General features: G+C 35.0%; 1 protein-coding gene across 30 annotated transcripts in view; it reads right to left on the bottom strand.

Moving 5' to 3' along the window:
• The window catches only part of PTPRD (protein tyrosine phosphatase receptor type D), a 1,149,749-nt gene that overhangs the window by 105,658 nt on the left and 1,021,605 nt on the right, over positions 1 to 22,486 (bottom strand). For 9 of the 30 annotated variants that reach the window (XM_072921641.1, XM_072921640.1, XM_072921633.1 and 6 more), the window contains 9 exon segments: positions 20,078 to 20,211; positions 18,699 to 18,843; positions 15,153 to 15,458; positions 13,968 to 14,161; positions 12,079 to 12,105; positions 9,838 to 9,955; positions 4,362 to 4,949; positions 3,832 to 3,929; positions 2,800 to 3,053 (listed from right to left, as the gene is read on the bottom strand). In XM_072921641.1, coding sequence (XP_072777742.1) covers positions 2,800 to 3,053; positions 3,832 to 3,929; positions 4,362 to 4,949; positions 9,838 to 9,955; positions 12,079 to 12,105; positions 13,968 to 14,161; positions 15,153 to 15,458; positions 18,699 to 18,843; positions 20,078 to 20,211 — 1,864 coding nt within the window. 30 annotated transcript variants of the gene reach the window in all.

Raw genomic sequence — 22,486 nt, forward strand, 5'->3', positions numbered from 1 at the left:
TTTAAACTGAAAGAATAAGCAGATCAATAGTAAGTAGAAAAATGAAAATTTTCACACCAATATGCAGTGCTGCAAATTGTGAAGGACAACAAAGTTCTGTGATTTTTACTTAATTGTGCAAAATGTAGCACCTCCTGAAAAACACATTTTATAGTTTACTTCATTATTTGCTTGTTTGTTTTTAGGTTGGAGTTTTTTCCATGGAAGAGGGGGGAAGAGGGTGAGAAACAGTTTATTTGGATATTATTTTATCTACAGAGCATTTTAGATGTCAAAGTCTTCCACAAAACTCTGCTTTTACTTAAGACTTTTCAAAGATGTTAGAGATTCAGTGAAACATGGACTGTCCTTTACACAAAAAAATTGTTTTGGAAATAGCCCAAAATACTAAAAGAAATAAAAATTAAGAACTTGATTCCTTGAGACAAGCAAAAGAGATTATTTTACTAATCATAATGTGAGCTCTGCAGCAATTTTTATCCTGTATCACCATTAAACATTGATAAATACTACCTTCTTTAATTACAAATATTACAAAGGCTTTTATAACATTACCCTCAATCTCAATACCTACACTTCATTAGAGCAATCTATTACCTGTTTCACTTTCTGTGTAATTAGTATTGAAAAATTCTCAGTACTTCATTGTAAGCCAGTGACAATTCTGAACATATAATGTACCAATACAGGAACAGCATATCTAAAAATGTCAGCTTGACTAATACATGAAATTGTTCTTTCCATATAAAGACTAATGCAGAATAACTTTACTTATTTTATTGGTGCAAGCATCAGGTCAGGTTTTCTATTCAGTATGTACTTGCTTTAGTGTGCCTGCTCCAAGGGTCAAGCCTGTGTTTTACTTTTTCAAGCCTGATCAAATCTTAGAAAACAGATGCACAAATAGGAGATTCATAATTTGCAAAATTGGCAGTTGGACCCTGTAGATTTAATGTACCTTTTCTGATGTCACTTAGCCTCTTTAACGTTTTTACACTATATAAAAGAAAAGGGATTGTCTTTTATTCCAGTGCTATCTTCTGTTGCTGTTCAATCAGCTATCCTGCACATTTTTCTCTCTCTAACTGCTCTGCCTCATAAATCTTTTTTGACTCATTCCATCCTCAGTGTTCCTTAGCTGCATTTATTACTGACCACATCTTACTCAATCTAATGATAATGACTACATTTTTCAGTTTTTCATCATTTTAATGTTTCAAAGTCATTTATTTCTTGACCTTACCTGCCTGAAAATCTTCAGTCGGTAATGAAAAAGGGGGCAGCTTTCTAGAAAGCTGTAAAAAATTCAGCAGGGAGAGGACACGTTGAATCCCCATCATTTAGTGACTGGCTCATTTTCCTCCCCATTTCCTTTACATTACATATGGGAACCTTGCAGATCAACAGGAATCACTATAAGCAGAGCAACAACACTTATTGATTGTATCATGCTTCGTGTTTTCCTGGCAAATCTTTATTGCCTAACCTTTCTAATCCCTGCTGACCACGTGTTCTCGGGTCTTTAGTCCTGTTTCTGTTTAAATTTCCACACCACCTGTTCCATTCCAAAATTCATGTAACCTCTGTAAAACTTCCAATTTTTTTAGCTTAATCTCTTGTTTTCCTTCTGAGACCAGTGGAGAGGACAAGGTATTTTTATCCTGATAAAACTATCAGAAATAATTAATCTGAATTAATTTAAAGCAGTACCAATTCTTTAAAACTCAATATAATTCTTGAGTGACTTAGTCTAAGTACTTTAAGGAGATACAGTAGGGTAGTTTTGCATTGATGGCTTATCCATTCTTTTTGGGATTGTTTGTTGAAAATATAACTTGTTTTCTGCATCCTTCATTTTGCAGTCCATGATGAAATACAAAATTACTGAGAAAAATCTGAAAACTGAAAGATAATCAGTCTCCATACAAATCTTACATACTTGTTTATGTGACAAACTTTTAAGAGTTCTAGTTGGAACTGCCATACAGTGATCATCTATTCCCATTACCTCACCACTTCAGGGCTGACCAAAAATTAAAACAAATTAAGGGGATCATCCAAATGCGTCTTAAACACTGACATGCTTGGCACATTAGCCTGATTAGGAAGCCTCTTCCAGTTTGAAAGACTCCCATAGTAAACAAAAGCTTCCTAATACATCTGAGTGTCCCCTGATGCAGCTCTGAGGCATTGCCTCATGTTCTATAAATGGATCTCAGTAAGAAGAGATCAGGAGCCCCCTCTTCACTTCCCCTCCTCAGGAAGATGCAGAGAGCAAGAAGGTCAGCCCTCAGCCTCCGTTTCTCCAAACTAGACAAGTTCAAAGCCCTTAGCAGCTCCTTGCAGGACATTCCTTTCCAGAATGCTGCAGAGAGCAAGGAGGTCAGCCCTTAGCCTTCTTTTCTCCAAACTAGACAAGCTCAAGGCCTTTAGCCGCTCCTTACAGGACCTTTTTTTCAGTCATTCCATCAGTTTTGTTGCCCCCTGTTGAATGTACTCAAGGACCTTTATAACAGAATTTGACATTTCTTCTTAATTTTCATGCCACTCATGACTGCCCAGTGTTCCAATCTATCTATATCCCTCTGTAAGGCCTCTTGCTCCTTGAGAGAGTCAACAGCACCTCCCAGCTTACTATAGCAAACATTACACCGATATTAGATCAAATACTACTGCAGAGTACTGTAGTCTCTGTACTTCATAATTCTTTATGCAGAATAAAGCCGTGGTCCACCATCAAGAGTTAGAAAGATCATCTCTTTGCAGTTAAAAACAATGGTATGTCATTCATTCACTCACTTTATATTCTCATTTGAGGGTACTTCTGGAAGTTCCACAGTTATCATGCCATCTAAATTGGTCTTTCCAATGAAGACTGGCTTTGTGCGAAGTACGTCTGGCGCAGTCTTTGCGGTTACTCTGTGCTGAAGGCCGCCAGCACTATTCCCTCTGTTTGTCAGGACAAATGAATATGATGTCTCTGGCTTCAAGTTTGTGATCAACTTTTGAGTAGCACGTCCATCAACCTCCATTTTCCCATCATCATAAAGGATCTAAGTTAATACACAAAAGTAACTTTGGTTACTAGGAGAAGGAAAACTGTGCTGTCACACTGAATTCAGGAATCAACCTAGCTATAAATTTAATTAATAAATAAATTTTAACTTATTTGGGTACTTTAGGGTGTAAAGCAGTCCGAAATTCACTACTGAAAGTAAATTTATCACTTTCAGGGGAAAAGAAAAAAGTACTAAATTAATGTAAAGCAATGTAAACACTCTTGAAATCCAATTTCACTTTTTCAAAGTAAGCAGCTTTTCTTGAACACAGAATTTATAGCACGGTACTCTTGTTTAAAGTATCTTCATTTTTTTTCATTCAAACTCCTTATTTAGAAAGGTTTTTGTACCATTTCATTCTTAAAATACTGTTCTTCACTTGCTACTGCCTGAGATGACACAAGAGATTAAGAATGAAGCACAAGAAATTCCAGGCAAGACTGCATGTTACCCTGAGTCTCTGTATCTGGATACAGCTATAGCTAGTGGAGTAAAAGAATTGCAAATCAAAAACATGTTGTTGTACATTGAGGAGGCAAAACCCAAAATGGTATTCAACTGTATTTTCTGTTGAAAGGACTAGAAAAAAGAAGGAAAATTTTCTTCTGCTGTTTTCTTTAACATACTGTAGTGGTGAATGAAAGATTAGCGATCTTAGAAACAACGATATCCCCAGTACATACTCATGATTAATGATCAATAAGCTACTTAATTAGGCAAATACATTGTCTAGTTTCTGTTATTTCTCTTGTACAAATGGAAAGTAACTTACTTTGAAAGGCAAAGCTGAATTATAGTTTTCTGGAATTTCCCAGGACAGCAAAACAGAAGTCTTCATTACTGCTTTAACATGAAAATTTTTTGCAAACACTGCTGGAAAAAAAGAAACAATGTATATAAACAACATCTTGGAGCTTAGATCTTGTCATTTTTCTACTGCTTCTTGGGAATATTAGCTTTCCATTCAGGTCAAAAATCAACAAGAATTCAGTATTCCTACCTGCTTGTTCATATTTAAATATCACATTTAAACTCCTTCTCATTCTTATCTAGTGCAACTCAATACACACATTTTCCTTACCTGAAAATGTTGTGAAGAAGTTACGCCAGAACTTGCTTGGCAAGGGACAACTGAATTCTAAGGCATCCAAAACATATTAAGATTTATATACTTTACCTTTTGTGTTTGATGAACCTATTTTTATGAATGGGCTGGTGAGTTTTATTTACACCTTCAAATGCACTGATATCCAAAGACCGATACTCCTTTAAAGGTCAACGCCATAAGCAGACAAATCCTACCTTGATCCACGGGTAGTGTCCTGAACTGGACACTTGGACTATATGGACCAGGCCCTTTGCTTGTGTGGGCACGTACTTTTACATCATAAGTGGTATCTGGTTTTAAGCCAGAAAGTGTCATAGTGGTATCAGCAGGAACAACAGGGAGTTCAACTGGCTGGTAAGCAACATTGATATCTCTGTACAAGATGGTGTATTTGGTGATAATGCCATTTCTTTCTGCCAAGAGTGGCATCTGCCAAGTTAATTGAACTGATGTAGAAGTAGAGCTTTCCGAGTGGAGATTTTGGGGAAATCCACTGGGTACCTCTTCAGGAACAGAAATCTCTTTAACCATCTCCTCCCCAAAGCCCACTTTATTTCTAGCTGAGAGCCTGAAGACATAAGAAGCTCCTTTGTGAATGTCTGTGGCTGTGAAGTGATCTTCCTTCTCTGAGAACTCCATGGTCGTTAATGTATCCATGTCTTTGCGACCAAACTTCAGGCGATAGCCCTGCAGCGGGCCAAAAGTTTCCACTGGAGGATGCCACTGAATTAGAGCCGTGTTCATCTGTGTGTGGCTAATCACAAGCCGAGGTTTGCCTGGAACTGTAGCACAATGTTATTTAAAGAGGATAGATATAAACACATTTGCATGTACAATTCTTGAGGCTAGTTTTAGCAGGAATAGGTATATATTTCTCTTTCCTCACTCTTAGTTCCACATATTATTGTCCTAATGAAGAAATAGTGTCTGGCTCCTGCACTATTTAGTAATACAGTGTAAGGAACTGCAACCGTAGAGACATTCACTGCTTTTGTCTTCTTCCCTTACCATTATTTCTAAATATAGAGCATATTCAGAGGCACAGGATCTAGGGACACAAATCAAGAAGCAAAACTTCCAACAAATGTCTTATGAATGGTCCTGTCTCACAAATCCTTATTTAAAAAAAAAAAAAAAAAGTACTGTTATAAGTTTTCATCCAAGGCACATTTCCTGTAAATGGGAAAATAATTAATGAAGAAATAATAAGTTTCTAGATAAGTTTAACATAACATTGTCATTAATAGTAAAAATGTAGTAGAAGTCAGAACAACCTTGCCTTCAAAAATCATTACTCTGTCATTCTAGTTTCCATACAAAAATCACTTTTGCCTCCACTCTTTTCACCAGTGTGGCGAGGTAGCACAGTTTGCAATTTAATATTTTCCAGCATGGCTTATCACATACGATTTATTTTCCAGAAAGATTTCTCTGCACATGAACTGGATTTCTTTTGAAGAAGGCTAAATTGGTAGTTTTTCTTAACCTATACACTACATACAGGCACAAACTTAATTGGGACCCATTGGTCCCAGCTGGTGATTTGTCTTTTAGAGAAGTTCAGACTGAAAGTGTGGTATGGACATTGAGGAGGAATTGAACTAAATCAGACCAGGTGAATCCTAATCAAGCCAGAAATGCCATTATTCAATTTATATAGTGCACATTTTCAGTCTCAATATGAATTCTCATTTACTGTTTCTATTTAATTGATTAATTCATTTTAATTTATTCATATCCATTTATAACATTTCATTTATATTTTCATTAATACTTCTATTTCTAAGAAGTCTGTGTCTATTGCAGTTATTTATTTGATAATGAAACATATCCATAACTATTTAGAAATTTGGTGCCCATTTCTGGTCAAGAAACCAGAACACTTTCGGGAGTAGTACTGCAACAACAACATGGTCTTCAACAAAGACTAATTAGTTTCATCTACATTCAAAGCCTTCTCATGTGAATGTAGTTGCTGCACTGTGAGCTCTGGTTCCTGTAGACACTTCAATAGATTTTATTACTTATCTTCAGTTCTCAGGCACCCAGCAAATCAGATTGTTATTGCCAGAAGGTCTAACTACCATTCCATAAAGAATTAGGAATAAGGAGGGAAGAATGGCATGCTTTGAAGAAAATTCTGCCTTTAGTAAGCCCTTTCCTCATTACATCTGTTGTAAGTCATGACATTGCTTTTAATTTCTTAAGAATTATAGGTAAATTTTATATAAATTTTCCAAATATCTTTAAATTTAAATGTTGAGTTCACCTGGCAGCATTATTGTGGAATCTTGTGTCTTCCCACATTTTCTGCTGTGTAAAGAATATCTCTGTGATTAGTTCTGACTTTTCCTCATTGGTAACTAAAAGACTTTATGGAACACAGAGAAGTCTATGAAGGCCTTTTGCAGGCCATATTTTTCTCTGTATTCTAACTATTACTCACACCAGTGTAGCAGAGAATATAATAGTTTACCTAAAAATAATAATACCCCTTCAGTTTTCTACAGGAGAGATTACTGTAAGGTGTAACTAAATTATTTTTGTAATAAATTGCCTTTTTTTTTTGTGTTCATGTGGCAGACTTCACAATTAGAATGACATTTTAACCTCTGCTGTAGCTACAGAGAAAGGAATAAACTAATATTTGCTCTTGATCAGAACCAGGGAACTATAAAAGTTTGCTTATCCAATAAAATACCCTCTGACTAAAATAGTAAATAACATCTTCTTTTAAATACTGTAAAGCCTATCTGATGTTACAAAGAAGATACATTTCTTTTTGTTTCCAAAAAGTTGTGAGTTAACATTTACTTTCAGTATGATTTACTTATGAATATTACAGGCTTTTAGGACAAATGACAGGATTCTTTCCAGTTGTATATACAGTTGTGTCACCAAATAGCTATGTCTAGAAATTTCTGATAATAATCTGAATTTTCCATGAGCCTAAAAGAAGTGAAATTGTCCATAAAATAAAATAAAATATATTCTCTGATCTAGTGAAATCCTCTTCCATTAGTAAATAGCAAGACATCGTTCACACAGCCCTTTGCAACAGATGTTACTGCTGCAATGTATTGCCACCACAAGTAGAATTTCACATAGGCTGCTTTTGCCAAATTACCTGAAGTAACCTTTTTCTGTAAGTTGCTATAAAGTACACCACTGCCTTAATATAAGCGTTCGTTTTTAAGCTGAAATCTATAATTTAAGAGTGCTGTCCAGTATGAAAGCAAAAGACAAGTAATGGACAAGCTATTGTTCTGTGAGATTCTCCAACTATTGTGACACAGAAATAATTGGTCTGATTAAAATCTTCATAAAAATTTTATGATACCACTGACTTAGTAAGTCTTCATTTTTATCAAGGTCTTGTTAATCATACATTTTGTAATTTCTGCTCCAAGTATTTTAATATGTATTTTGTTTTAGAAATGTTCAGAAACAGTTTTTGTTTCATCTGATTTCAACAGTGAGGAAACTGACCATAAGACAAAACCACACTCTTGAATAAAAATATCAACAGCATTCAGTGACTTTAATAATAACTGAGTTACCATCCTATAAGCTTACTTATGTTTGGTGGATCTTTCCTGCCTAAAAATGTAAATTATGCTTTTGTATCACTAACTGGACAGCTGAATAGTTACTTATTGTCTGAATACCTTACAGATAGCTTCTTTAGTAAATGTTCAAACATCTATTCTCCTTTCATATCTTTTACGGATATAATCTCAGTCAATCTCATTTCAACTCTAAAAGTTAGACAAGGAAGTCAGATCCTTCATTTTTTATCATAGTATTCCAATAGCATCTTTCTAGGAAAAAAAAATCAAATGGAAACTGAAAGTGAATAGGAGATTGCAGTACAGATCTACAACCTCTTGGTGTTAATGCTTTGTTCCTTCCTTGGTGTGATGCATTCCCACAGAAAGTGAGCAGGAAGCTCTTGGTACTGACTATTTCAATGTCTCATTTTTCAAAAATCTGAATACAAATTTTTCTTATAAAAACAGCCCAAACACAGCAAGCTGTGAAGTGATTTCATACAGTCTGGAATGTATGAAGGAGCAGAATGGTACCTAGTTGAACAAACATTCTTATTCACAGGTTTAAACAAACAAGAAGAACAGTGCAATATGCATTACATTTATAGACATGCCTCTGATTCTCCATTGCTCTTCAATAAGATTTCTTCTGTCTTTTTCAAGTAGAAACATCAGTTCTTGACAGAATGAAACATGAACAGTCCATAAGGACTAAATGCAGTGAAACTTTAAGTTTTGCAAGCCTCTTTGCATCACCTATGTTTATGTCTAGAATATAATAAAATCACAATTTATATAAATGTGTTTATTTAAACTAGGAATTGAACTTTAAAAAAGAGTAATGGATCAAGTGCATTTTTTTCTTAAGTCAAGTTCCAATACATGCCAGAAATAGATATCACTTTTTTTTTTTTCTTTCTTTTTTTTCTTTCTTTTTTTTTTTTTTTTTCTCAGAGTATGAGAACTCAGGAAAGATAAGAAGTTAGAAAGTAAGTTTCAGCAATTGCCAAGACTAGCGACTAGAATGTATTCTAAGATCTGAAATGAAGCATTGTGCATCTAGCCACCAAGTCTGGAATTTTTCCAAGGGATATAACAAAAAAAGGATATAGATGGTTTTGATATTAATACAAGATGTGTTCTGCATTCAGTGTTTGTTTTAAAAATTGAATCAATCACTATAAATACAAATATATATGCCTTTTGGATTTTATCTATTAGCATAAACAATACATTGTTATTCAGAGAGTGTGTAATGATGCTATATGTGATTGTAACAGAATATCCTTAATGGCTGCACTACAAACCCCCAAAAATGGACAACAACACCTACAGATTGTGGACAGCTGTAGGCATGTATCACAGTAAACCTGTGGAGGCATCAATTGATTAAGCTGTGCCACAGTGACACATTTTAAAAAAAACTATAAATTGTTCCTCATCTAAAAGCAGTTCAGTTCACCTGATCTGTGCTAACTGCTGTGTTGGTTATGCAGTCAAGACATCCAGACTTTAATACCACCTGAGATCAAACACAGACTGAACACAGTGGCAGGGTGAATTTTGCCCCAGTTTGTTCCTAAAATTACCCCTGAATCAATATGGACTTCAGGGTTTCACAGGATGGAGTTTCATTCTGTTTTCCAATTCTCTGCTTTAATAATTACATTATTCTGAGATAAGTTGTAAACATCATACAGATGCTTTCAATGCTTTTACTAACAGGCAGCAGTGGTGCTACTTTCATGAAGATCATGAAAACCCTTTACAAGTTTTTCAAATATCCTTCTGAGCTCTGAATTTCTATTTTCTCCTCTCACAGAAGACACCAATTTTAGTGGAAAAGCTACTAAAAACTATAAAGTGACCTCATCTGGAACTAAGAAGGGATAAAGGGAGTCACTGCTCTATTTTTATCTAAATAAATGAAGGTCCAAATACTGAAACAGAAAATCCTATGTCCTAGAAACACTTTTCACACAATAGGAAATAGTAGGAACAAAACAGTAGCACTGTTTGGGACAGGACTACTCTTTTACATTTCCAAATAGTGGAAACAAAACAGTAGCATAAAAAGTCAAAGGATTTATTTAGAGCTCAATTTGTATATAAGTATTACCTGCACCAGTAGTAGATACAAGTTTGGGTTTGCTGCGTGCTCCGTCACCTTTCGTTGTATAGGCTGTCACAGTAAAAGAGTATGTAGTTTCAGGCTGAAGCCCAGAAATTATCATTTCCTAAGATGAAAGAAAATTAAATAAGGAAAATTAATTTAAAATAGATTGTTTGCCAGGAGAATGCAGAGTCCTTTAGAAACCCCATTTATATTACACTTTTGAGCTATTGGCAGTGATAGCAAGCATGTGAGTGCACCAACAGACTGTACTGTATGAAATAATTAATAATGCAATTTCACTCACTTAAGCAATAAGGTACAGCACACATCTAAACAGTATACTTCAGGTAGTTTAAAGAAAAAGGTCAAAGGCTTAGTGGTGTGAACAGTCAAAAAAGTCTTCTGAAATACCTTGTGCGAGGAATACTGACATTGTGAAACACATGAACATGTAGATATGAGAAATTCACTTTAACTTAATCATTAGCAAGATATCTGGTATAGCTGTAAAATGCCTATTAAGAAAAATGTGTGCATTTACATGCACACTTTGTAAGTAATGATGGTTTAGCTGAACAAAAAAGCCTTGTTACTCCCATAATATTTTAATTGTAACCTGTGTCACTGGGTAGACTACACTTCTCAACATCTGAAAGGACTTCAGAAACAATAGCCCTTCAGATCTAAAAGAACTGTGTAAAACAATGCTAAAAATCTGGTCAGAGGAGAGATCTGTTGGCCCTCAAATGACAGCAGCTACAAAACAAGTAGCTCTTCAGCTAGAGCAAAGTAACAGGAACATCCAAGTGTAAACAGCAGAGCAAGAGTGTGTCTTTTCATACATGCGTGCACACACATGTATATGCACACAGAAGATGCAGAATAGTCTATGAGAAATGTACTAAACTTATGTCCTGCTACTGGGACAACAAGAGGAGTAAGTTTTGACACTCATGATACAAATATATATTATATGTAAATATAAAAAAGACAGTAGTTGGAAGTCTGACGGGGCTGGAGTTCCCAACTTCCAGCCTGTAGCCAATGGACTACTCCTTTGCATTTTCATATGGCTGAATGAACTTGCACTATATTTCAATGCTGCCAGAGGGATGGTATATTTATAAATCTAGAATAAATAGCAAATGTGCAATCACACATCCCTCAGATGCAACAGCTATGAAAAGTTAATATAAAAATCAGGGGCCAGACTATTAAGAGTATATGGATTTTTCCAGATAGTGGATATGGGTTTAGTAAATATGTAATTAGATCTCAGCATTGTATTTGCAGTCAGTTATTAGCAATATAGAAATAATTAGGTAATGATCAGAATGAGTGAGCAAAATAGCTCAAGTAAAAAAAAAAACTCAAACAACAAAATGAAACAACACATCATAGACTCTATCTCAGAATTAAACTGTAAGGCCAAAACCAGTAAGAAAGACTTCAAATCTTTCATAAGAAAACTGCACGTGGTACTACCAGAATTAAACTGTAAAAGGCAAAAAAAACCTGTCAAAAAACTACAAAACAGAAAGAGTTAAAAAGATATTAGCCTCATCTAAAACAACCAGTACTTCATGGTGTAAGAGCTATGGCTGCATGTAATTTTTTAAAGTGTGGTTTGGATACAGCAAACATTTACTTAGGCATAAACACTGCAGGGCATCTGGCTTTCTTGATGGCATGTATTTATTTTATACAAAAGAAAGCATAACTGACTTCTACTTTCTGTTACAGAAAAAAAAAAAAAACCAAAAAAACCACCTTAAAATCAATACAGAAAAATACAACTATTGGTGTGTAACTCTGAACCACTTCTGTTTTATTTTTCTATCATCTTGTAAAGAAGAAATTGTGAGGCAAAGTTAGTGACAGACATCAAAAAGATGAAAACACAAATCAGTGCTGTACATTTTGGCATCATGCTAAACCCCAGAACAGGCAAGCAACAGTAACCCTACTCTCCCTGGGGAAAAAAAAAAAAAACAACCAAAAAAAACCCAAGAAAAAAGAACAACAAAGGTAAAAGGTGTCATAAGATAAAACCATTGATGTTAGGAACGTGCATTTGTGCAAATGACAAAAAAGCACCCTGCAAAACAAAAACAAACCCAAAGAAAGCACAAAAAACCCCCCTATCCCAAAACAAAACCATACAGTGCTACAAGCAAACAAGCAAGACAAAAAAATCTCAACCCAAACACGCAATGTTTTTCTGCTCAATCAAAAAGTACTTACATGTTCAGCAGTATCATCATATTCCCACTAATTTACAGTAAAGGAAGTCAAAAAGAAAAACAAAAGAAATAAGGAGATTTGCAGCCCGGTTGAGATAAAGTTTTCTTCTTTATAGTAAAATGAATATGAAAGATGTCTGAAAAAGTCATGTACAGTTTGAATCATCCATGTAGAATCACATGAAATTTGTTTAATGATATCAGGCCAGGCATTTTTAATTCCATTTTTGTTTTCCCTAAAATCCAGCTACTTCTCTTTCACTGACAAATAAAAGAAGTAATGAATCATCTTGTACCATGTAGTACTATTTTTTAATACTTTTTTAAAAAAAGTTACCAAGGCAGAATTAAAGGCCACCTGGCTTATTTAATCATGATACCAGGCTATATACTTCAGTTTCCCTAAACTAATTCAATGCATTAATCTTGAAACCACACAGATGTTTTACCATCAAGGTGTTCATACCAGTACAAACCTTGATCACATGTATTATAGAAGTACTACAGGCAGGGAAGGGTGGTGGTAAGAGAAAGGAGTTGACTATCCTGCCTTAAACAGTGGCAAATGGGCTGCTGAAAGCTAAACTTGACAAAAGAAGAAATGCAACTTTTGCCTTTTGATGTTTGGACTCTAGTATCTCATCTAGTCTCCAGTTACTGATCTTCTAGTGCTTAAAATAATTTTAATCCCCTACCAGACAGATTGAAAGCAAAAATTTATGAAAAGGAGAACCACAGCACACTAGCATGTCCATTTCCATCTCCTCTCCCTTTCCTTTTCCTTCCACTTCCTGATCTACTTTCATCTTTGTCTGCACTGAATTTAAACCGTAAGAACACCATGATTTCCAAAATAAGAAAGTAATTACTGGCAGCAAAGTCCTCCAGAAACAGACACAGTATTTTGCAAATAGGGTCATGAGCAAAATGCAGGTGTAGGAGACCTATTCTTCAAAGAGGGCTCTGCAAATCTGAAAATCAGAACCAAAACTGAAAAGGAAAAAAAAATAAAGACAACCACCTATTTGTTTGCCCATGTAAAATGCTTACAAAACAGATTTTACTCTTTGATTTAAGTTAATAATTTCTTTTTATTTCCACACAATCCAGTCATAAACTGTGAGCTAGCAATGAGATATGTATAATAGATAATAGTTTCCCATAGGATGACTCCTTCAGTGTCAGGAGCTTTGGAAATCTTAAGTTTTACAGGGTGCTGGTATATCTCAATCAGTAAAATCCTAGTTTGAGAAGCTTTTTAAGCTGTATGTTTTACTTATCTCATATTCTCATAATTTCAAAAATACATGGGAAATTTTGCAATATAAATAACCACATACCTATTCAAACAAAGTTCCTCATTTTATTGAAGATCCTGATATGAATAATGGAAAGTGTAATGCCTCAGTGGTTTCTAAAGTTACCTTAAGAACATTAATTTATTGTGAAATGTGTAGCAAGGTGTGGACAAGCTAATCAGAGAAACACTGTAATAAAAGGCTAACACAGGCTTCTAATGATCCTAGGCTCTCCACTGAAACACTGAAATAGGAGATGAGTGGATCAGGACATACATAGTTTACTACACTGACACTGGATCAGATCACCCTGATGCTTTGAAACTTCAGAGTATAGGTTAAGTCTCCAGGTTTAACAGAATCAGAACAATGATAGCATTTAGTTGCAGATTAACAGAGAAGAAAATGTCTTGTTTTGGCCCAAGAATGTTTAAATTTTTTCTGCAAAAAAAGTTTTTAAAATAGACACAGAAAATGCTAGCTGGCAGACTGTTAAATAGAAAGAAAAAAGACCCTCAACAACAACAGGCAACTCTTTGGTAAATGAAATGTTTTCACTGTGACCTAGAAAAGAATGGAGTGTCCCAATTACCTGCGCATCGGCCAGCATGATGTCTTTTAGCAAGGGCTGGCCCTTTGGCTCCCCGTTCTCCATCCTGACGTAGTGGACCTGGTAGCCTCGTATCTGGCCGTGCTGCTTATTGGGCACAGGCGAGCGCCACGACACTCTAACAGCAGTGGAGTTGACAGCCTCCACCTCGACTTTGCGAGGAGGACCACTAGGAACTGGAACAACATCATTGGACAGAAGAGAATTACAGCCACCTGTCCCACCCAAGTCTTTCACTTTTTCTTTTAAGAAAGGGCAGACACACTATGCTGTCTTTGAAGAATACAAATCATTTAGCAAATGAAGATGCTCAACAAATCTGCTCTACCTTTCAGTGAAAAGATCAAAAAACATGACTGATGCAAAAAATGGAAGAAAAAGGAGTATTAGAGAAATAGAAAAACATGTAAAAATGTACAAAAGCCAAGGAAGATGCTTTGAGATTCAAAGCATTATAGTACAAAGAGACATTTTAATCATTGAAATAATAACACTATAATAATAACAAAACCACAAAATATTAAAAAAAAGTTTCCCTTTTTCTGTTTGTCAAGTTCTATGTTTTATTTTGGTTTGTTTTTCCCTCGGGATAAAAAGGAGGCTGATTACAAGGCTGTCTTCTGTCGCTTTCAAGAATGGAAGAAAAGAAAACATGTGGAGCATCAGTTTTCCAAGATCAAAAAACAAAACTAAAAAAAAAGCCAACACAAAAAACCATAACCCAAAAAAACCCTTCAAATCAAAAAGCACAATATGGAAGAAGAAAGCAGTTAAAAAAAAATTAAACAACCAAAAAACCAAGACCTGAATAAAAGTTTATACACATAATTGTTTAAAAATGACAATGACTGTAAAATCAAGGAAAAGGCAGGAAGTTTTTTCCCTAGGAGTTACTTTTCATTAAAGGAGGAGCAAGGCTCATAGGAGCAGCAGATTCATGTCACTTGCAAAAAAATATTTTCTGATTAAAAAATACAAAAATACCAAATAGAAAAATGATGTAGAAAGAACAGTCTTTGAATAAAAATCTCAAAGGGTGATAATATCTGGTTACATTTGGGAAAGAAAAAAAAAAAAGAGGAGCAGAAAAAATACTGTTAGCCTACACAAAAGACAGCAGATGACAGAGTCATAGAGGTGCAAACTGATGTAGTGGAGGCAACATACCATCTTCATCTGTCCGAATCAACACTGCTAAGCTCTCTGGGCCAGGTCCAACATCAGTGTGAGCAGTCACAGAGATCCGGTACTCAGTCCACTTTTCCAGCTGTTCCAAAAGGTACTGGGTACTGTCCGAGGAAATTCCCAAAATTTCATGGGGCTTGACATCTTCTCCATCAATTCCAATGTACTTGATGGAGTATGCAGTGATAATGCCATTCTGTTTTTCCACCGGTGGAGGTTTCCAACTTACCAAAATGCTAGTGGAGCTGGGGCTTGTGCAACTAATGTCTTGAGGAGGAGCTGATGGCTCTAATTTCAGTAGTGGGTTAAAGGAGGATTTGAGTGGAAGGATAGAAGTGATTGAAAAAAATGAACAAAAGAAAAAATAAATAAACAAATGAAAATAATAAATAAACAAAAAAAAGTAGAAACTCAAAAAAGCAAAACATCACATAATCTTATGCACCTTGGCTTATTAACATAAGGAAACTGAAAATGAACAGGCAAACTAAATGGTGAAAAAGGATGTAGGGGAAATATATGAAAATGAAGCCTCAAAATAACATTACCTACCTGTAATTAAAATTCTTCTTGAAATAAAACAAAAACGTGATACCTCTATGACTACTGATCTATCTTTACAATCTTTGCAATTAGTGCAAGCTATAACATTTTAAGTAACACATGACATGTATTTACTTACAAATTTTGACATCCCCTTCAAGTGGCTTTACTCCTTAAGACAGAAAATCTGTTTTTACATAACTCCTAAAAACTTGCAATAAGTGCTACAAATTGCTCCATCGGTTGCAGTTTTTGCAGCCTTTTCACTCTCATAAACAAATTATTGGGTTTTTTTATTCTTTTTAATGAGTCTGCCTGACACAAGTCAACCATAAATTACATTTACATTGAAAGCATTTATTGAAGCATTTATTATAGCTAACATACTATGAGCATGCAGTCCATAGAAGATGATGAAAGTCTTAGTCAAATATTTACCTACCAGGAAAAAGTGACAGGCTTGCTGATTCTGACTGTAACTTGTACTTACCCTAGATCAGCTGCCAGTTTTATTTTTTTAACTCCTCTTGCAGACACCTTTGCTAGCAAAGAATTAATGCTACCAATAATATATATTATTTCTACAGAAAAAAAAATCTACCCCAAACAACATGTAAAGAAAGCAGGTATTCATTTTACAAAATGAATTTACATGCTCAACACATCAGAATGTGAGTTTCTGACTTTGTTTCATCTCCTGTCAGCATCACTAGTCTTCAGAGCAGAAGTGCTCACCTCTAGTCATTTGTTCTCAAAGGAGTATGTTAGCATATTTACATTTTCCAAGCTTCACAGCATTTAAGCATGCATGTCATTCCACTGCTTTCAGTGAGGCAAATCAAGCACTGAAAGTTAAGTATGCATTTATGTGCTTAAATGCACTTTAACTTACCAAAATCTATGCTTACTAACAGATCATTCAGAGCACCAAAAAAAGGAGCCATAATTCAAACTCACTAGCAGAAGGAGGGGATGTGAACTGATTTCCTATTTCTGCTTCCTGTCTTGTCAGAAAAGCATAAATTATGTGTGCAAGATCTTTTTTCCCCTTTACATCCCCCTCTCCACCTTTTCTTCCCATTTCTTAAGGGAAAAAAGAAACAAACGGATACTTATACATACTTATAATAGTCACATCAAACAAAATTAAAAGAACAGAGAAGGCCTAGGACCCTGCTGTGACCTACTGCATTTACACATGTAGCTTTAGGTTCCCCATAGTTCTTTCTACAGGGATCAATGGCTTTTTACTCAGTATGGTACACTGTTCCTCCAAAGAGAAGATCGGAGGGAATTTACTATTATTTCAATTAACTAGAGGAGGTGGATGGAAGAACAGATGAGAATTAACACATTTTGGGTTATTTTTACAGACTAATTCAGTCATCAACTACTCAAAATAAATGGATTCCCTTCTACCATTAACTTGTGCAAGAAGTGAAACACATGTAAAATGTCCCTTAAGGGTCTTACAAAAAAGAAATAAATCCCTGCAGCATCTTCCTATGATACCAAGATGAAAGGCAGTAGCACATTCTGGTGAATATTGCTAATAAAATCACAGAAGTTTATTAATTTTTAATCCATAATACTCTGAAAATGCAAAATATTGCACTTATATAACTGAAGCTAATTTGAAGGCAACTTTAACCAGTTTTATTGACGCATATATCTTTTTTCTTAATTGCACATTTAAAAAAGAAGTAATCTTTGCAGCAAATAGCTTGGATCTGACCACTGAAATCAACTGGATTTTTGCAACTATCTGAAGACACAAGGCTCAGAAAAACATAACATATTCTTATATGCAAGAAGAGAAAATGGCAATGTGTTTATATAAGGAACACACAGCCTTGGCTCCTAGATGTATGTTTTGTAAGCAATCTTTTCACAATATAAGATAATGAGAATTCTAAATAGTTGAAATGGCTCTCAGAATAAACTAACACCTGTTTCTTAATCAAATTATTAATTCTGAATTACTAAAATGAAAAATTGCCTTGCCACTATATCTAGAACTAACCTTGTGTTACATGTGTTTTTTTGTGCTTATTCCAAGTGCCTTAGAAATGCTTCAGAAACATATCTAGCTTTGCTTAAAGGTGAGCAGTACTGTGTCTCCAGTCACACTAATTGATATTAATACATAACACTAATAAGGAACGATTGTGTAATCACATGTCATGACTGCAAATTAGAAAGACTACTGCCAATGGAGAAACTGATTTTTCTGTTTTGAATTATGTTGCTTTAAGAACAGTTAATTTAATTTAAAACAAATAAAAACAGAATTGTACTAAGTTTTTCAATGACACATTGTAATGCAAACTGTCAGGAAAACATAACTTATCAGGCAAGAATAATCTTTCTGGACATCATTGCTGAATAGCTGATTGCTTTAGGTAAGTCTTAATTTAAACGTTTTAAGGTGTATATACAAGTCCCTGACAAATTTTTATATTTCTGTTTTTCTCAAGGTGGAAATGACCGAACATCATAAAAAGCCCAGATTAAGAAAATGTAACAAAATTTAACAAGTTGCTAAGAAATATCTGGTATAGTCTGAAATATTCAACCTGATCCACTTTTTTGATACAAATTTTTGCACTTCAGGGAGATGCTGCAGAAACAACCTAGGAAGTGTGCAGAGTAGGGAGGTGGGATTTAATTGGTTAAGGACTTTTATAAATATGTACCTTTTGCATGATACAACATTTCACCTTATTATAAAATAAAATTTCATTATGCCAACTTTATATTGCCTCCTTAGACACTGGTTTATTTGGGTTATTTTTTGAAACTATGTAAAACCACTCATATATTAAGTCAATCACAATACACCTCAAAACTCAATATTTTAAGCATCCTTTTGCTGTATTAAGCAACATGAATACCGTATTTTGCTTTTTTCTCTTTTTCTGCCTACCTGGGCTACTGAGATTAATAGAAACAAAGAGAATAAATATTTCAAGGAAAGACACCTACTTGACTGCATGGTTCTGGCTGAGATTTCTGCTGTTGAGGCACCCAGGCCTTGAGGAGACCGTGCAGCTAGGCGGAACAAGTACAGGCTGTTTGGCCTCAAGCCTTGCAGACGATACGATGTCGTGGGTTCCGTGGAAACCCGTTGCTAAACGTAGATTATAAGAGAATAGTTAGTATTCAGAGACTCTGAATTCCATAAATATTGCCTGTATGCTTTTATACTGGGATAAAGCCACAGAGAAAAACTTAGATTCAAGAAAATAAAGAAGAACAAAACCAAACTAAACAAAACTAAACCCAAATAAATTTCTTTTGACAAACAGTAATAAACTGTTTTTTAAAGTCAACAGTTTAATGGGTGAAACTCAGAGCTACAAAGCCAAAAAACTACATCCAAAGTATGAAAAGCTTTTCATAGAATACCACATGAACTAAGCCTTACCTTTAACTGTCTTATACAACAGTGATATTATAGTGTAAATTATCTTGCGTTTAACCTTGTAGTTAAATTTGTATTCAAATTATTAAAAGCAAATTCTTCCACAGGGTAGCTTACTAAGCAACAGCTTGCATTCTATTTGGAAGTGAAATACAGACCTGGCCCCCTTACACAAAATATGCTTAAGAATTCACAGTGTATGTGTGAAGCTGCTCAGTTGAAGCATCAGCAAGGACTTGAAGATGCAAGAGAAGCCAATGAGGCTGACAATTTCCTGTGCCTTTCTGAGAATGCTGGCTTCTTTCTTTTCTCTGTGACACCTGGTAATACTGCCTTTTCCCTACCAGAAGAACAGTTTATTCTAAAATTTATGGGACAAAAATGAAAGACGCCCACAAAGTGAAAAATTTTTATGAAGTCGTGGTACGGAAAAAGTCTATAGCAGGCCTCAATCTTTAGAAAGAACCTCCTGTTTTCTTCTCCATTATTACTGAAAGATTAGAAAAGCCCAGGAATTTTCTTACACAATGGCACAAAGAAACAAAAATTATCTAAGTCTGAAAATAGATTTCAAAGTTCAGGTGTAAGTTCAAAAAAGACTTAATGGGCTCATAAAATGTCCTCAAATATTTTTGCTTCCAATTCTTTGTAGATGAATAGGCTCAGAGAGACATAATCAATGTCTGAAACTGAATGGAATTTCTGTGGAGGATTCATTGCCATTTACAGCAAAATTCCACTGTCTGGTAACCATTGACAACATTTTCTGCTGTTTACACACTTTAAGTCTGTCACTAGGCTAACTGCTGAGCTTAACAAACCTAAATATCAAGGCATTTCTACTAAAATAAGTTAATAAAATATGAAAGTTAAACCATTGCCACATTTTATGTCCAGCTTATTAAAGATCATTCAAAATATGTACAGTCTTGCCACTTACTTCCTCCCCATGCTCCCCATCTTTGTAAACCAGTTCATAGCTGGAAATGGTATCAGACCGTGGAGGTGTCCAGGAAAGAAGTATGCTTGTTTCAGACTCAGGTTCTGCTTTGAAGTTCAATGGTTGACCAGGCACTAAAGAAAAGTTGAGCAGTGAGGCCAATTATTTACTTGGATACTTCAATATTTTCAGATGTTTTAAAATTTTATCTGAACATGGCATGCAATATTACTTTTATTTATCTTACTGAACTTAAAGTGATTCACAGTACTCTGAAACAAAATTATCTAAGCACAGAAAAAGTAAAATGATATATTTAATTCACCTGTTAAAAATTATCAAAGATTTCAAATAAATGCTTTTGCAGTGTAAATAAAGCAAACAAAACTGAAATGCAATTGAAGATGTACCTGGTGATGAATACCAGCAATCTAAAAACCTATGTGTGAAACGGCAAATATATACATCTATATATTTGTGTGTGCATGAGAAAAAGCTAGAACATAGAACATATGATTAGATGAATTAGTCTAGAATAAAGTATTAAAACTATTATATGCATTTCCAGACATGAATTTTCTTTTTCTCAGTTCATAAATGAAAGACAGTAAACATATCCTAGTCTTTAAGAAGATACCTACATACAAACCCCAGCTTGTTTAATTTGAAGTAGTTATAACCTAGTGAAGAGATAGTCAGCTAATTTCTCATTAAGTAAAGTTTTTTCACCCTTTAATGACTTGTATTTTTAAGAATATAGTTGAATTTCTAGTGACAACACTTTCTAATTGCAAGAAGTAAAAAAACACTTTTGAGTGCACTAGTCAATAACATTCTCTGTTTTTGTATCTTGTGCAATGGTCACAGAAATTATCCAGACGAAGTGCTATCCTAATTTACTTCTTTGAATGTGAAGCAAATGATAAGGTTGACTGTGAAAATGGATTGTGTACAATATTTTGGCACCCAAGTTCTAAAATATTTTTTAGAACTATTAGCTATTAACTTAATAGTGCCACTGATAAGGCATGAAATAGTTTTCCATAGCATCTCTAGCTGTTCAAGAATAAAATGTGACATGCTCTCATTTTTTCAGGGGAAAAATAAAAAGATGTACTTCTTAGCACACACTGAGACCAGGTGTAAGAAATAGGATGTGACAATAATGATGGTTTCAGAAAGATTAATTAGGGAAGAATTCCATGACAGCATTACAAGTATGTTCTTTTAGTACAGTAAAAGACCAAAAAACTTCAGAGAGTAAACTGTTAAAATAATTTGCTATTTTCATTTTTATTTTCTCCAGACTTCTACAGAATATCAATTTGAGAACACTGCCCTTGTGTATTCTGGTGCAGATTTGATATCTAACTTTCAACAAACAGAACCTTAATACATGGGATGCATATTCTTCTAGCTCCTGGATGGACTTTTTATTTTTCTTTTTTTTTTTTTCTTTTAAATGAGTGAGTGAGAGTAAAAGGAGACCAGCTCTTTTACAGGAATAAAAATGGACAGGACTAATTAGATGTTTTCCTAAAAGTTGTCTGGTCTAAAAAGAGACCACTGCTTGGGTCCTGCAAAGTGCAAAGAGGAAATGATCCGAAAGCATGGGGAGCCATTAGAGGAAACATCAACTAAGTATTTGTGACAGATTGTAATTTTGCAAGCAGAGGCTGCAGTGATGGCAATGGTTCAGCTGGGAGAATGGATGGCTCTCAACAGCCCTCCCAGCAGTGACAGAAGGGATGGAAGAGATGTAGCCAGGCTCTTCACAGAGTGTGGCAGGTGAGAGAGAGGCAGTGGCACAAGCTGAAACATGAGAGGCTCAGGACAGTGCAGAAATACAGCCAGCACCCAAGGAGGTTGGATCATGCCAGCCCTGAGGCATTTTACACATCAAGTGAGTGAAGCCCTAAGAAACCCAGTCTGACCCCAGAGCTGAGCCTGCTCTGGGCAGTGGCTGTGGCTGGATACCTCTGCAGATAATCATCCTCCCAGCCTCAATTGTCCTGTAATGCTATCTATGATCTGTACTCAATGTATGGATACATGAATTGTAGAACACAGCCAGACAATAATAGTAAATGATCAGTCAAGTGACTCATATGAAGGCTGGTACCATCTGTTATGATAAATATGGCAGCAGATGGAGAACTAAGGGTATTTCCTGACTCTCTACATGTTTTAAGGCCTTCATTCTCCAAGTATTCATTTTAGAAAAACCCAAACCCTTTGTCATCTTAGGTCTGGAATTCTCGATCATTTTATAATACAAGCTGATGGCTAATTGGACTTTTCCAAATGCTGTTTGACAAAAAAATATCTTGCTTTAAAACTTAGTCTTCCCTTGGATTTTTTAACCACAGATAGACAACTCTGATACTGAACACAGACAGAAGAAAAAGG

Source organism: Taeniopygia guttata, chromosome Z (assembly GCF_048771995.1).
Source record: "Taeniopygia guttata chromosome Z, bTaeGut7.mat, whole genome shotgun sequence".
Classification (NCBI taxonomy): Eukaryota; Metazoa; Chordata; class Aves; order Passeriformes; family Estrildidae; genus Taeniopygia; species Taeniopygia guttata.